Source organism: Pseudorca crassidens, chromosome 2 (genome assembly GCF_039906515.1).
Source record: "Pseudorca crassidens isolate mPseCra1 chromosome 2, mPseCra1.hap1, whole genome shotgun sequence".
NCBI classification, from domain to species: Eukaryota; Metazoa; Chordata; class Mammalia; order Artiodactyla; family Delphinidae; genus Pseudorca; species Pseudorca crassidens.
The window spans coordinates 107,806,825-107,818,844 of NC_090297.1; the positions used below are offsets into that span (position 1 = coordinate 107,806,825).

Sequence of the window (12,020 nt, forward strand, 5' to 3'; positions counted from 1 at the left end):
GTTACTCTCTACTCCTTTATGAGGGTCAGTTCTAAAGCTGCAACACTGAAGAGAGCACCAGGATATAGGTGTGTGAAGGGTAGATTAGAAAGGGAGTTAGGCGACAGTAGAGTTAGAGGGAATTATTAGGGCTGTGAAAAAATAAACCCTGAAATTTTGGGAAGAATGGAGAAAAACACCCACAAACAACAGGTTTATTCACAGCCTATAATTCCCTCTAATTCTACTGTTTTGCTTTATCATATATGGTGTTGAGACAGTATATCTGGAGAAAGAAAGTTGAACCCTTTTTATAAAATAAGCACATTGTTAAACATACGTAAAATATCAAAAACTACTTAGAATAAATTTTTAAAATTCACACCCTCCTCCCCTTATCTCCCCCCTCCAGCCCCTAACTATGTACCTTTTCAGTTAGTAATTAAGGCATTCGAGGACAAACTGTTTTTTTCTTTTTATAAATTTATTTATTTATTTTTGGCTGCTTTGGGTCTTTGTTGCTGCAGGCTTTCTCTAGTTGCGGCGAGCGGGTGCTATTCTTGGTTGCGGTGCGCGGGCTTCTCATAGCGGTGGCTTCTCTTGCTGTGGTGCACGGGCTCTAGAGTGGGCTTCAGTAGTTGTGGCTTGCGGGCTCTAGAGTGCAGGCTCAATAGTTGTGGTACATGGGCTTAGTTGCTCCGCAGCACGTGGGATCTTCCTCGACCAGGGCTCGAACCTGTGTCCCCTGCATCGGCAGTTGGATTCTTAACCACTGCGTCACCAGGGAAGCCCAGGGACAAACTTTAAAAAGAAAAAAAATTTTTTCCTTTTATCCTTCGACCCTAAAAAGAACTGGGCTGCCCCCTTGCGGCCTCTTCGATGTTATAGCTTCAATCAGCCCACAATCCCTGGGTCCTGTCCCCTTCTCTCCACTGTGCTCTCAATACTGCAAGGGGGAGTTCCCCGGTGGCTTAATGGTTAGCACTCCGGGCTTTCGCTGCGGTCACCCGGATTCACTTCCTCGTTGGGGAACTAAGATCCCGCAAGCCTCCTGGCACAGCAAAAGAAAGCAAACAAACAAAACAAAACAAAGCACTGCAAGGGCCAGTGAATAGTAAACTCCGGACTTGCCACCCTCCGTCCTTCAAATCTTCTCCAGAGGACAAATGAAGAAACTGAATCTGGACAAGTACATAATCTAGGAGATCAGAGACCTACCCACTCTCCTTTTCTTGTGCTAAGAAACACAGAACTAAGGGCGCAGGGCCCGGGGAACCGGGGTAGAAAAGTCAGGAGCAACCCGGCGGGGCTTTGACCTCTGGAGTCGTGGCGGGCTGGCATCTGAGCTGGTGACGTGCGTGGCGGGTTACATAAGGAAAGGGCTGGTGGAGCCGCCCCAGCGGGAGCCGGGGAAAGGACGCGGTGTTCTCGGCAGCAATCCCCACCCTCCTCACCCAGCAGGGCAGGAGGCACCCAACTTGTAGGAGAAGGAGGAGGAGGGGAGGGTGAAACAGAGACCGGGAAGTCACGAGAGCTGGGCCGCCGAGAGGGGGAGAGTATACATAGTGGCACACATCCATTGTCTCACACACGTTGCAGACGCAAGTCGCTGATCGCTTCCACGTGCTGCACTCGTGAGCGGAGGCGCTGAAAGAGGGGGCAGAGGGGTCGGTTCTCAAGGAAGAGCCAAGAGTCCCACATCTCAAGGCGCACTCCTTAGGTCACACAACCAGTCTGCACACTCCAGCTGCGCGGCTCCGGCACACCACCATCCTATTTAAAGCCACAGGCTCCGCCCTTTTCCTCCCCTCCCTTCTTTTCCACTTTTTTTCCATCCTCCTCCTTCTCTCATCACCGGGTCCTCCTCGCTAGCCGCATGTAGGGGCGGAGCACGGAATGCTTACCTTCCAACCAATCGTCACCTGACTGCCTCTTTATTGGCCGAGCCCCTGTACGCTGTAGCAAATGGAATGTGAACTTCAGTAACGAGAGTCACGTGCCACCGGCTAGACAACCAATGAGGGTGCGAGGTCTGTGTACGCCGGGGGAAGGCACGTGCGGAGCTGCACGTGTCTGGGAGGGGGAAGGGGCGGGACCCAGTGGGAGGGAGGCGGAGGTGGGTAGCCCTGACCCGACAGTCGGAGTAGGAGCTGGAGACAGCCTGGGCTGAGCCGACCGACACAGGTGAGGAGACTCAGGTCAGGGAGCGATCCGCGCAGCAGGATCAGACTCGGTGGGAGTGGGCTTAGGGACTCAACGCGGATATTGGTATTGAGAGGGATCGCATCACGTGGCAGGCGCGACTGGAGATGGTCCGGCGGAGGGATCCTGATCAGAAAGATTGGCAAGAGGAGGGAGGTTGCTGCGGGTCCCTAGGTGGGTTCGGGTGCCGCAGATTTCCAGCTTGCCGGTGGCGTGATCTCAGGTAGAGAGGCTCACTACGGGGTCAGGATGAGACCAGAAGAGGCGAACCGGGGAAAGGTGTCAAATCATTATATTTACTCTGAACTAAGGGAAAAGAGTCTGTGTCAGGCTAAGAGCTGCTCTGCGGAGGCCAGAGAGGCAATCCAGGTTCTTAATGGAGGAGGGGAGGTGGGGAAGATGACTTTTTAAATTGTCCCTGAGACAGGTAATATTGGGGAGGGAGGGAGGAGATATTGTGATCGCAGACAGTACACCCTAGTCTCCCAGTCCATTTCCTAATACTCAGATTCTGGTTTCAAACTCCCTCTCTTTGCTCTTCAGTTGCAGGTCCCGATGTTTGGGTACTCCGGGAGCTGCTCTCCAGCCCCTGCTTCTGAACCCATGGATTCTCCATCTAGCGTTTCTTCCTACTCTCTTTATTCCTCTTTTTCCATCTCCCCAGTGAACAGTGACTCTGGCTTCCCCACCGATAGTGAGAGGGACGACAAGTGGGCCCATGGCCCCAGGCCAGACACTGTTGGTCAGAGGGGAGGTTCTCGGCCCAGCCCTGGTCCTATCCGCTGCAGGCAACGACCCAAGGTTTCCAGTAAGCAACCTACAGCATCTCACTCGGAACAGCGGGGCTTGGCTTCTTCTATGTCAGGATCTGGGGTCAAAAGATCAAGAGGTGGTGAATTGGAGACCAGTCTAAACATCCAGGGTTGTACCACAGAAGGAGACCTGCTCTTTGCTCAGAAGGTAAGAGAAAGCTGGGGAAAGGAGATACGACCAAGTGGCTTAGCACCCAGTTGGTTGGTAAGGACCCCATGAGGATAGTATTGGCTCTCAGATTGGGAGATGGAAGAATAAGTACTGGTGTGGGCAGTTCTTGGTCTTCTCATACCCTTTGTCCTGTTTTTCTACAGTGTAAAGAGCTCCGAGGATTCATACCCCCTCTCACAGACCTACTGAATGGACTGAAGATGGGTCGATTTGAGAGAGGTAGTTATCTGATTACTTGTATTCATTTGAGCTACATTCATCTCTCTGTCTCTCAAAATATGTTTTGAATGTGTATTTCTCTTAAGTCTTTGTTTGGGGCCTGGATGATTAGCTTTTTCTCCTGTGACAATTTCTTTAGGTGAATCCATTTTAACTCCTTCTGTCTTTCCTTTACCTGATTAAATTCTTGAATCTCAATCCTTGATCTTTCTCTTTCCTGACCCCAGGATTGAGCAGTTTCCAGCAGAGCGTGGCAATGGACAGGATCCAGCGTATAGTAGGTGTTTTGCAGAAGCCACAGATGGGGTAAGTCCCCTTGATTCTTTCCTCAGTACTTCATAAAAGAGCTCTTTCCTCAGTACTTCATAAAAAAGGAGCTATCTCCAGTCCTGTCCTGTTGCTTTTTTCACACCTAATGGCTTTTTTTTTCTCCTCACAGAGAGCGTTATCTTGGAACCCTGCTACAGGTAGAAGGAATGTTAAAGACTTGGTTTCCTCATATAGCTGCCCAGAAGTCATCATTGCATAGTCAGCTGACCAAGGTGAGCACTTATAAACCTGAGGAAAAGGTGGGGAAATAACCAAAGAAATGAAGTGTACATGCAGAAATGGGCTCCCTCTTGCATTTTCTTTTGGATCTTTTCAACAAGTTTTCTTTTCAGGGAAGGGAATGCCTAAACTTCCTTCATTGTCTTGATTCCTAGGTGTTTGGGGGTTCTATTTTGTTTGGATCATCTCAAGGAACTCCATGGATTTAGCCCTGTTCCTCATGTTGTAGCTTATCTGCTTTCTGCATAGATACAGAATGCTTTTTACCTGGCCAAATGAATCATGCAGGAAGATTCCTCAGCTTCTCTCTGCAAATCTTTTCTCTTCTGCTGCCCCTAAACCCCTTTCCCTCTCCCTCTTTTTACTCCTTCCCAAGTACCCTTGTATCCTTCTGGAAGCATGGGTTTTGAGGACTGGTCACAAGAAGTACATCACTGGGAGGGGTGAAGGCACCCATGGGGCACCCATAAGGAGAGTGTTGCAAAGATTCTTTTATTTTTTATTTATTTTTGGCTGCGTTGGGTCTTCGTTGCTGCACGCGGGCTTTCTTTAGTTGCAGTGAGCGGATGCCAGTCTTCGTTGTGGTGCGTGGGCTTCTCATTGTGGTGGCTTCTCTTGTTGTGGAGCACGGGCTCTAGGCGCACAGGCTTCAGTTGTTGTGGTACGCGGACTCAGTAGTTGTGGTGCACGGGCTTAGTTGCTCCGCTGCATGTGGGATCTTCCCAGCCCCATGTCCCCTGCCTTGGAAGGTGTAATCTTAACCACTGCACCACCAGGGAAGTCCCTGAAAAGATTCTTAGATCTAGTGTGGAATGACCTATTTTCTGTGCCTTCAAATAATAGAGTATGTAGGGGGCACTCAAATGATAGGGAGAGGAATGTTTCCTGTAGCTAATGGACAGTCCTTGTTTTCAACTGCTGTGGGAATAATTGAGTTGTAAATAAGCAGGAGGGGACTTCCCTGGTGGCACAGTGGTTAAGAATCTGCCTGCTAACCCAGGGGACACGGGTTCGAGCTGTGGTCTGGGAAGATCCCACATGCCACGGAGCAACTAAGCCCGTGCGCCACAGCTACTGAGCCTGCGCTCTAGAGCCCACGAGCCACAACTACTGAGCCCACGTGCCACAACTACTGAAGCCCACGTGCCTGGAGCCTGTGCTCCTCAACAAGAGAAGCCACCGCAATGAGAAGCCCACGCGCCACAACGAAGAGTAGCCCCCACTCGCCACAACTAGAGAAAGCCCACGCAGCAACGAAGACCCAACGCAGCCAAAAATAAACAAATAAATAAATTAAAAAAACAAAAAAAGCAGGAGGGGGACTTCCCTGGTCGTGCAGTGGTTAAGAATCTGCCTGCCAATGCAGGGGCACAGGTTCGAGCCCTGGTCCAGGAAGATCCCACATGCCGCTGAGCCACTAAGCCCGTGTGCCACAACTACTTACTGAGCCTAAGTGCCACAACTACTGAAGCCCGCACGCCTAGAGCCCGTGCTCCGCAACAAGAGAAGCCACCACAATGAGTAGCCTGTGCACCACAACAAAGAGAAGCCCCCGCTCGCTGCAACTAGAGAAAGCCCATGCATGCGCAGCAACGAAGACCCAAGGCAGCCAAAAAAATAAATTAAATAAATTTATTTTAAAAATTAAAAAATAAATACATAAACATAAGCAGGAGGATCTTGCCTGCATATTAATCTATACTTCTTAAGGAACTCAACATAGGAAATTAGAACTTAAAATACAGAAATTGGGAAATGATGATTCCAGTTAAAAATAGACTTTTTAGAAAGAAGTTCTAAAATAAATTAGTTTATAAATAGTGAGAATCTAAGGGACTGTTTGTTTTATTTTGTATACGTGTGAATAGCCAGCGCCTATATAGTGTGTGGTACAAGAATTTGTTAAGTAAATGAAAGTACAGTTTGGTTACTAAAACTTTTACTTAATCATGGCCTGACAGGAAATTATCTATTGCATAAAACAAGGTATGTTAGCATTACAGAGTTCCCAAGGAAAGCAGATGTTTAAGCAACCGGGTGGAGTTAATCTGAAAGCTTTCTCATATAATTTTTTCTCTTTTCTCCCTGTCCCTAGCATTCTCCAGGCCACCACAGTTATCCAGCTGCTTCCTCTCCTGCACTTTCTGTGGAAAAGATGGACCAGACACAGCTAGGACAGCTAATATTGAAACCAAAGCAGCCTTGGCACCTCACTGAATGGCCAGCTATGAACCTCACTTGGATCCACACTACTCCAATTTGCAATCCCCCTCTCAGTTCCCCAGGTACCATCTCCTTTAGCCATGGTCCTTTAGGCACTGGAACCAGCATCGGTGTCATCCTTTTCCTCCAGCATGGAGTACAGCCCTTCACCCACTCAGCCCCAACCTCTCCAGTTCCATCTACTACTACAGCATCTCCTGTCATCCCTGGTGATCCTAAGAAACTATCTGGAGAGGGGCCTTGTTGCCACAATTTGCCAGTAACTCTGCCATCAGACTGGAGCTGTACCCCATCCCCTCCTGGTCTACCCACCATGACCAGAGAGATGACCATGGGAGACCTACAACAGATGAGAAGCCACCCTTCTGTTGCTCCTGATGTCCATCCTCTCAATCCCTAATGCAGGACTTGAGACTGTAGTTTCTAATTTGTGTAAATATATGTCTCTCTATATACTTTTTAAACTGTTAATGTGTGAATTTGTGTTGAGGGAAGAGAAATCCTTTCTGATTAAATAAATTTTATACCTAAACAGTTTGCTGACAGGGGGAAATTGAAACCTTCTGCCTCGAATACCAATATTTATCCTCTGAGCTGCAGGAAAGAAAGGGGATGGGAATGTTTGTGAACCCGAGCTCCACCAAATTAGAAGTCTGGATGGGACAATATACGTCCTGTGGGAGAGGAAAAGGGACTCTCTGCTGCTATCTTCCTAGGGAACACCCTTGGGACAGTTACAGGGTTCAGAGTTGGGTTGTTTTTTCATTCAGGCCCAGAGACTAGTATCTTTCTGTTTGTGTCTCTCACTCTTGTAACCTTCCAGCTGGCCCAGACTAGCAGGTTCTACTGCTCTGGGGTAGCTCTTTGCTTTATTGGGAGCTGTTGATGCTTGTGGCTAAATGCATATGTAATCTACTGCTGCCAGAGGAGGGACACAAAAGCCCAGAACAGCCACTGTGGTTGCCAGTTTTGAAGAGGAAGCGGTGCCCCAGAACTGTCAGAATGGGAAGTCCCCTCAGATGCTGGGCCTCCTTCTTCAAAAACCTGCAGCTGCTAAATGTATGCTACCCAGTGTCATCAAAGGGCAAAACTGAAGTCTGTGAATTTACCTACGTCTACCCTTCTCCATGCATTACTCTTTCTGATTTGTCACAGTTTCCATCAAAACCATGTCCTCTCCCAGCCTTGGCAATGTTTCAGACTACTTAGTCATTTTAGTTATTGCACATTGGCTACTTAGCATATTTCTCATAGCTGGTTATACATCTTTCACCTGTTTCCCAAGTTCTCTGTTCTCAGTGAATTATTGTCTCATTTTATTTCAGACAACATGCCCTCCCCTTAGGGCAAACTTCTCCAGTTGTGCTTTTGATTACCTTGCACCTCTGGAACTTTTGCTGAGTCACTTACGCCCTCTTTACCTTGTAACTTCCATTTGTTATTGAATTATTTATTCTTTCTTTCTCCTACAAGTAATAATTATTCCTCGCGCAAGTATGATTAGGTACCCCTTCTTGAAAATATCTCTCGAGAGACTTCCCTGGTGGCACAGTGGTTAAGAATCCCCCTGCCAATACAGGGGACGTGGGTTCGATCCCTGGTCCAGGAAGATCCCATATGCCATGGAGCAACTAAACCCATGCGCCACAACTACTGAGCCTGTGCTCTAGAGTCCGTGAGCCACAACTACTGAAGCCCACACTCCTAGAGCCCGTGCTCTGCAATAAGAAAAGCCACCGCAATGAGAAGCCTGCGCACCAAAACAAAGAGTAGCCCCCACTCGCCACAACTAGAGAAAGCCTGCGTGCAGCAATGAAGACCCAACGTAGCCAAAAATAAGTAAGTAAATAAATAAATTTTAAAATAATTTTAAAAAAAAGAAAATATCTCTTGAGCCCAACTGCCCTCTTTCTCATCTTTTCTCTATAATTCTTGACAGAGTAGGGACTTCCCTGGCAGTCAGTGGTTATGACTGTGTGCTTCCACTGTAGTGGGCATGGGTTTGATACCTGGTCGGGGAACTAAGATCCCCCATGCCGTACAGTGCAGCCAAAAAATTAAAAAACAAAAATGAACAAACAACCCCCCCAAAAAAAGAAGAGTAGTCTAATCATACTCTTTCTGACTCCTTTCCACCACTCAGTCCTTAAATTCTTGCAGCCTAGCGTCCACTGCTATCACTCTACTGCACCTTCTTAAGTCACTAAGAAGATCTTACAGAATTAGAGTATTATAATGTAGCTTCCATCCAGTCAATAGCTAGATCCAGGGGCTTTTACAAAGCCTAGGTACTCCATGCTCTCAGTATCATTTGACACTCTTGGTAATGCCTACTGAAATTCTCCTCCCTTGGATCCCATGTCAGCACGCTATCCTAATTCTCCTCTTACCTATCTGGCAACAACTTCTATATCTCTTAATAGCCTCACTTCTGCCCACTCCAGAGTATGCATGTTCCCTTAGACTCAGCCCTTGGCTCTTTTCTCTAACTACATTCCTTCACTTCAAGGTTTCATCTCCTTTCATGGTTCTAATTATTGCCTCAACTTAGAAGACTTCTGAAGCTTCATCTTCAGTCCCAGTCTTTCCTGAGATGACATACTGAATGTCTACATTTCTGCTGGAGAGTTCCATTTACATATTACTAACACTTAAAACATTGAAAATTTCAGCATTTTAGAGCCAAGAGGGTACCATCTGTATCTAATTCAACCCCTTCATTTTATAGATGAGAAAATTTAGGTAGCTTGTGTAAGACAACACAATGCGTCATACGGAACTCATTTTCCAGTCTGGTACCTTTTCTAGTGCTCACCAATCAAACTATTATCCTGCTTTTAGAGATGTCCCGTTCTGCCTTTTTACAACCTCTTTTTCTTCTGTTAATGATGGTACCATCATTTTTCTTTTAATTCTTTAAAATATTTATTTATTACTTATTTATTGAGGCCGCGTCAGGTCTTAGTTGTGGCACACGGGATCTTCATTGCCGCGTGCGGGCTCTTTAGCTGTGGCGTGTGGACTCTTAATTGCGGCATGCGAACTCTCAGTTGTGGCATGCGGGATCTAGTTCTCCAACCAGGAATTGAATCTGGGCCCCCTGCATTGGGAGCACAGAGTCTTACCCACTGGACCACCAGTGAAGCCCCGGTACCATCATTTTTCTATATAACTAGGCTTAAAACGTGGTGTATTTAATCACCAAATCCCTTTTATTCTGTATTTGGAATGTCTCTTGAAATCTGTTTCTTCCTATCCATTCCATTGCCACCTCTCTGGTCTAAACCTTAACTATAGCAATAGCCTCTCTTACCTCTAAACCCTTCTCACTGATAACAAGATTAGTCTTCCTGGAACAATGCTTTGCATGTCATTACCTATTCAATGGCTCCCTGGTATTTTGAGAAGAAAGTCTAGAGCCTTTAGTCAAGGTCTCTGTTTCTCCCTCTGCTCCCCTGTATGATCCCTCTGTTCCAGGTTTTTGTTGTTTTTCTTGTTTGCCCTGAACACTGTAAGCCTTTTTGCCTCTAAACTCCTGTTCATGCCATTCACCTTGCCCAGCCTTTCCTTCTTCTGTTAACTAAGCCCTACACTTCTTTCCATGACTAACTCAAGTCCTTCTCCCAATTATTCGCTCCATTAAAGATATATATGCTTAGTCTTTGGCCCTTTACTCCTTCAAATGAAGTCAGGTATATAAACTGCTTAGTACAAGGTTTGGTATATTGTAGGTTCTCAAAAATGCTACTTTTCCTCTTCTTATCTTTCAAAGTATTTTTATATTTTATCCCATTTGATTCCCATGACAAATTTTGTGTGATTGACAGCAGATATTAGTTCCATTTTACAAATAAGGAAATAGACTGAGCATTTAAGTCAGGGCTTAGCAAGAGCCAGATAGATATATGCTTTGTGGGCCATACATCTCTGCTGCAACTACCCAACTCTGCCATTGTAGCCCAAAGCAGCTATACCTAATATATAAACAAACAGCACAGCTGTGTTCCAATAAAGTTTTATTTACAAAAGCAAGAGTGGAGCTGGATTTGACCGGTAGGCAGTACTTTGTAGACTACTGGTTTAAGTGACTTGTTCAAGGTCATATGCCTCAGTATCAGAATTTGCGTAGAATCCAGATCTCCTGACTTCCAATCCTTGCTTTACACTATATTATGTTGCCTATGTAATTTATTTTGCATTCAATATATGCTACCTTGTTTTACTATTTATATTTTATGGCTACTTACTGTCTTTTGGTAGTCCAAGAGTCAGCGGCATGACACAAAGTAGGCATTCAATAAAAGTTTGTTGATAAGCATAATCATGTTCCAGTCTAGCTCTATTTTGGTACTTTGAACCTGGCTTACTCTAAAGCAGGCTTCAGGGTTTTTTCTGTTTTTAGATTTTTTTTTAAATAAATTTATTTTTATTTATTTATTGGGTCTTAGTTGCTGTGTGCAGGCTTTCTCTAGTTGCGGGGGCTACTCTTCCTTACGGTGTGCAGGCTTCTCATTGTGGTGGCTTCTCTTGTTGCAGAGCTTGGGCCCTAGCCCCAGTGGTTGTGGCTCGCACGCTCTAGAGTGCAGGCTCAGTAGTGGTGCACAGGCTTAGTTGCTCCGCGGTGTGTGGGATCTTCCCAGATCAAGGCTCGAACCCGTGTCCCCTGCATTGGCAGGTGGATTCTCAACCACTGCACCACCAGGGAAGTCCAAGGCTTCAGTTTTTGTGTGAGGTCTATTAGCATAATTGATGACGATACATCTGTGTGTGTGTATGTGCCTCTGTGTTTTAGGGGAGGTAACCAAAGAACCTTATTACACAAGTACCTGGTTAGGACCTACTTCTGCGCCTTTCCCTACTGTATTCCAGTAGATCTGAACATATGTGAATAACCATAAAATGATATATATGTAGAAGTAACATACGAATAAAATAAAAGGAAAGCTGTTTCCACAATGAGGAAGAAATAAAAAAGGAGTTATTTATACTGTCACTAGGAGACAAATGAGATAGAAGCTGACATAAAAGAGTCTTTGATTCTAAATCCTGCAGGTGTTTCCCAATTCTTGTTTTTTTTTTATTTATATTTTTGTCTGCGTTGGATCTTCGCTGCTGCTCACAGGCTTTCGCTAGTTGAGGCGAGTGGGGACTACTCTTTGATGTGGTGCACGGGCTTCTCATAGTGGTGGCTTCTCTTGTTGCAGAGCACCGGCTCTAGGCGCGGGCTTCGTTGCTCCGCGGCATGTGGGATCTTCCCAGACCAGGGCTCAAACCCGTGTACCCTGCATTAGCAGGCGGATTCTTAACCACTGCGCCACCAGGGAAGCCCTGTATTGATTCTTTCTTCAGTGATTTCACTGTATTTAGTGAAATGTCTGAGAAGGTGATGTTATAGGAATCTGATAGTATGTTCATTTCATTTTTTTTTTCCTTAGTTTTCAGGCAGATGAGGGGGTAAAACTCTTTTCCATCCGGAGAGCAGATCTCAAGGAATCTGTCCTTGGCGAAAACAGGAAGCATGCTCAGGAAGCTTCGCCTATTCTCTTATTTTCCTTCCAGAAAAAGAAATGGATTATCTATTTAAGGTTTAATAGGATTACAGCAGAGATTGGCACCACATTTTAAATCAACTATACTTCAATTTAAAAAAAAAGATTTAATAGGATTAAGGGGTACGGAATCGGGCTGACCTCTGATGCCGAAGGACGGCGACTCCACGAGAAAGCGAGGAATCCGTTTAGGGCGGAATTTAAGGCAACAAGTATTTGGCTTTGTCAGGTGTTGAGTCCAGGCCCGGGGGTTGGCGGTGGTGGGGGAGGATTAGAGAAACAGCCAACCCCGGCCAGAAGGACGGTTGCCATGGT

General features: G+C 46.1%; 1 protein-coding gene and 2 long non-coding RNA genes across 4 annotated transcripts; 1 reads left to right on the top strand and 2 right to left on the bottom strand.

The window, feature by feature from the left end:
- Positions 1-6: 6 nt before the first annotated feature.
- Positions 7-6,688, top strand: CIART (circadian associated repressor of transcription). 2 transcript variants are annotated; one of them, XM_067727623.1, is made up of 6 exons: positions 7-24; positions 2,725-3,141; positions 3,309-3,384; positions 3,612-3,690; positions 3,824-3,926; positions 6,029-6,688. In XM_067727623.1, exons 1-6 carry the CDS (start codon positions 19-21, stop codon positions 6,554-6,556), a joined length of 1,209 nt encoding a protein of 402 aa, XP_067583724.1. In that variant the 5' UTR covers positions 7-18; the 3' UTR covers positions 6,557-6,688. The 2 variants fall into 2 exon arrangements, with proteins under 2 accessions (XP_067583724.1, XP_067583725.1); XM_067727624.1 differs by lacking the exon at positions 7-24 and adding an exon at positions 2,057-2,163.
- On the bottom strand, positions 445-1,863 carry LOC137219293 (uncharacterized). The gene is made up of 2 exons (XR_010941064.1): positions 1,498-1,863; positions 445-780 (listed from the first exon to the last, which is right to left on the bottom strand). It is a non-coding gene; the product is annotated as an uncharacterized lncRNA (long non-coding RNA).
- Positions 6,689-10,155: 3,467 nt separating the features above from the next.
- Positions 10,156-11,959, bottom strand: LOC137219295 (uncharacterized). The gene is made up of 2 exons (XR_010941065.1): positions 11,833-11,959; positions 10,156-11,692 (listed from the first exon to the last, which is right to left on the bottom strand). It is a non-coding gene; the product is annotated as an uncharacterized lncRNA (long non-coding RNA).
- Positions 11,960-12,020: the final 61 nt, after the last annotated feature.

Excerpts from the sequence above, each read along its gene's own strand:
- CIART (XM_067727623.1), top strand. Across the intron at positions 3,691-3,823 it reads TTGCAGAAGCCACAGATGGG|AGAGCGTTATCTTGGAACCC; the intron begins GTAAGTCCCCTT and ends TTCTCCTCACAG. Across the intron at positions 3,927-6,028 it reads TGCATAGTCAGCTGACCAAG|CATTCTCCAGGCCACCACAG; the intron begins GTGAGCACTTAT and ends CCCTGTCCCTAG.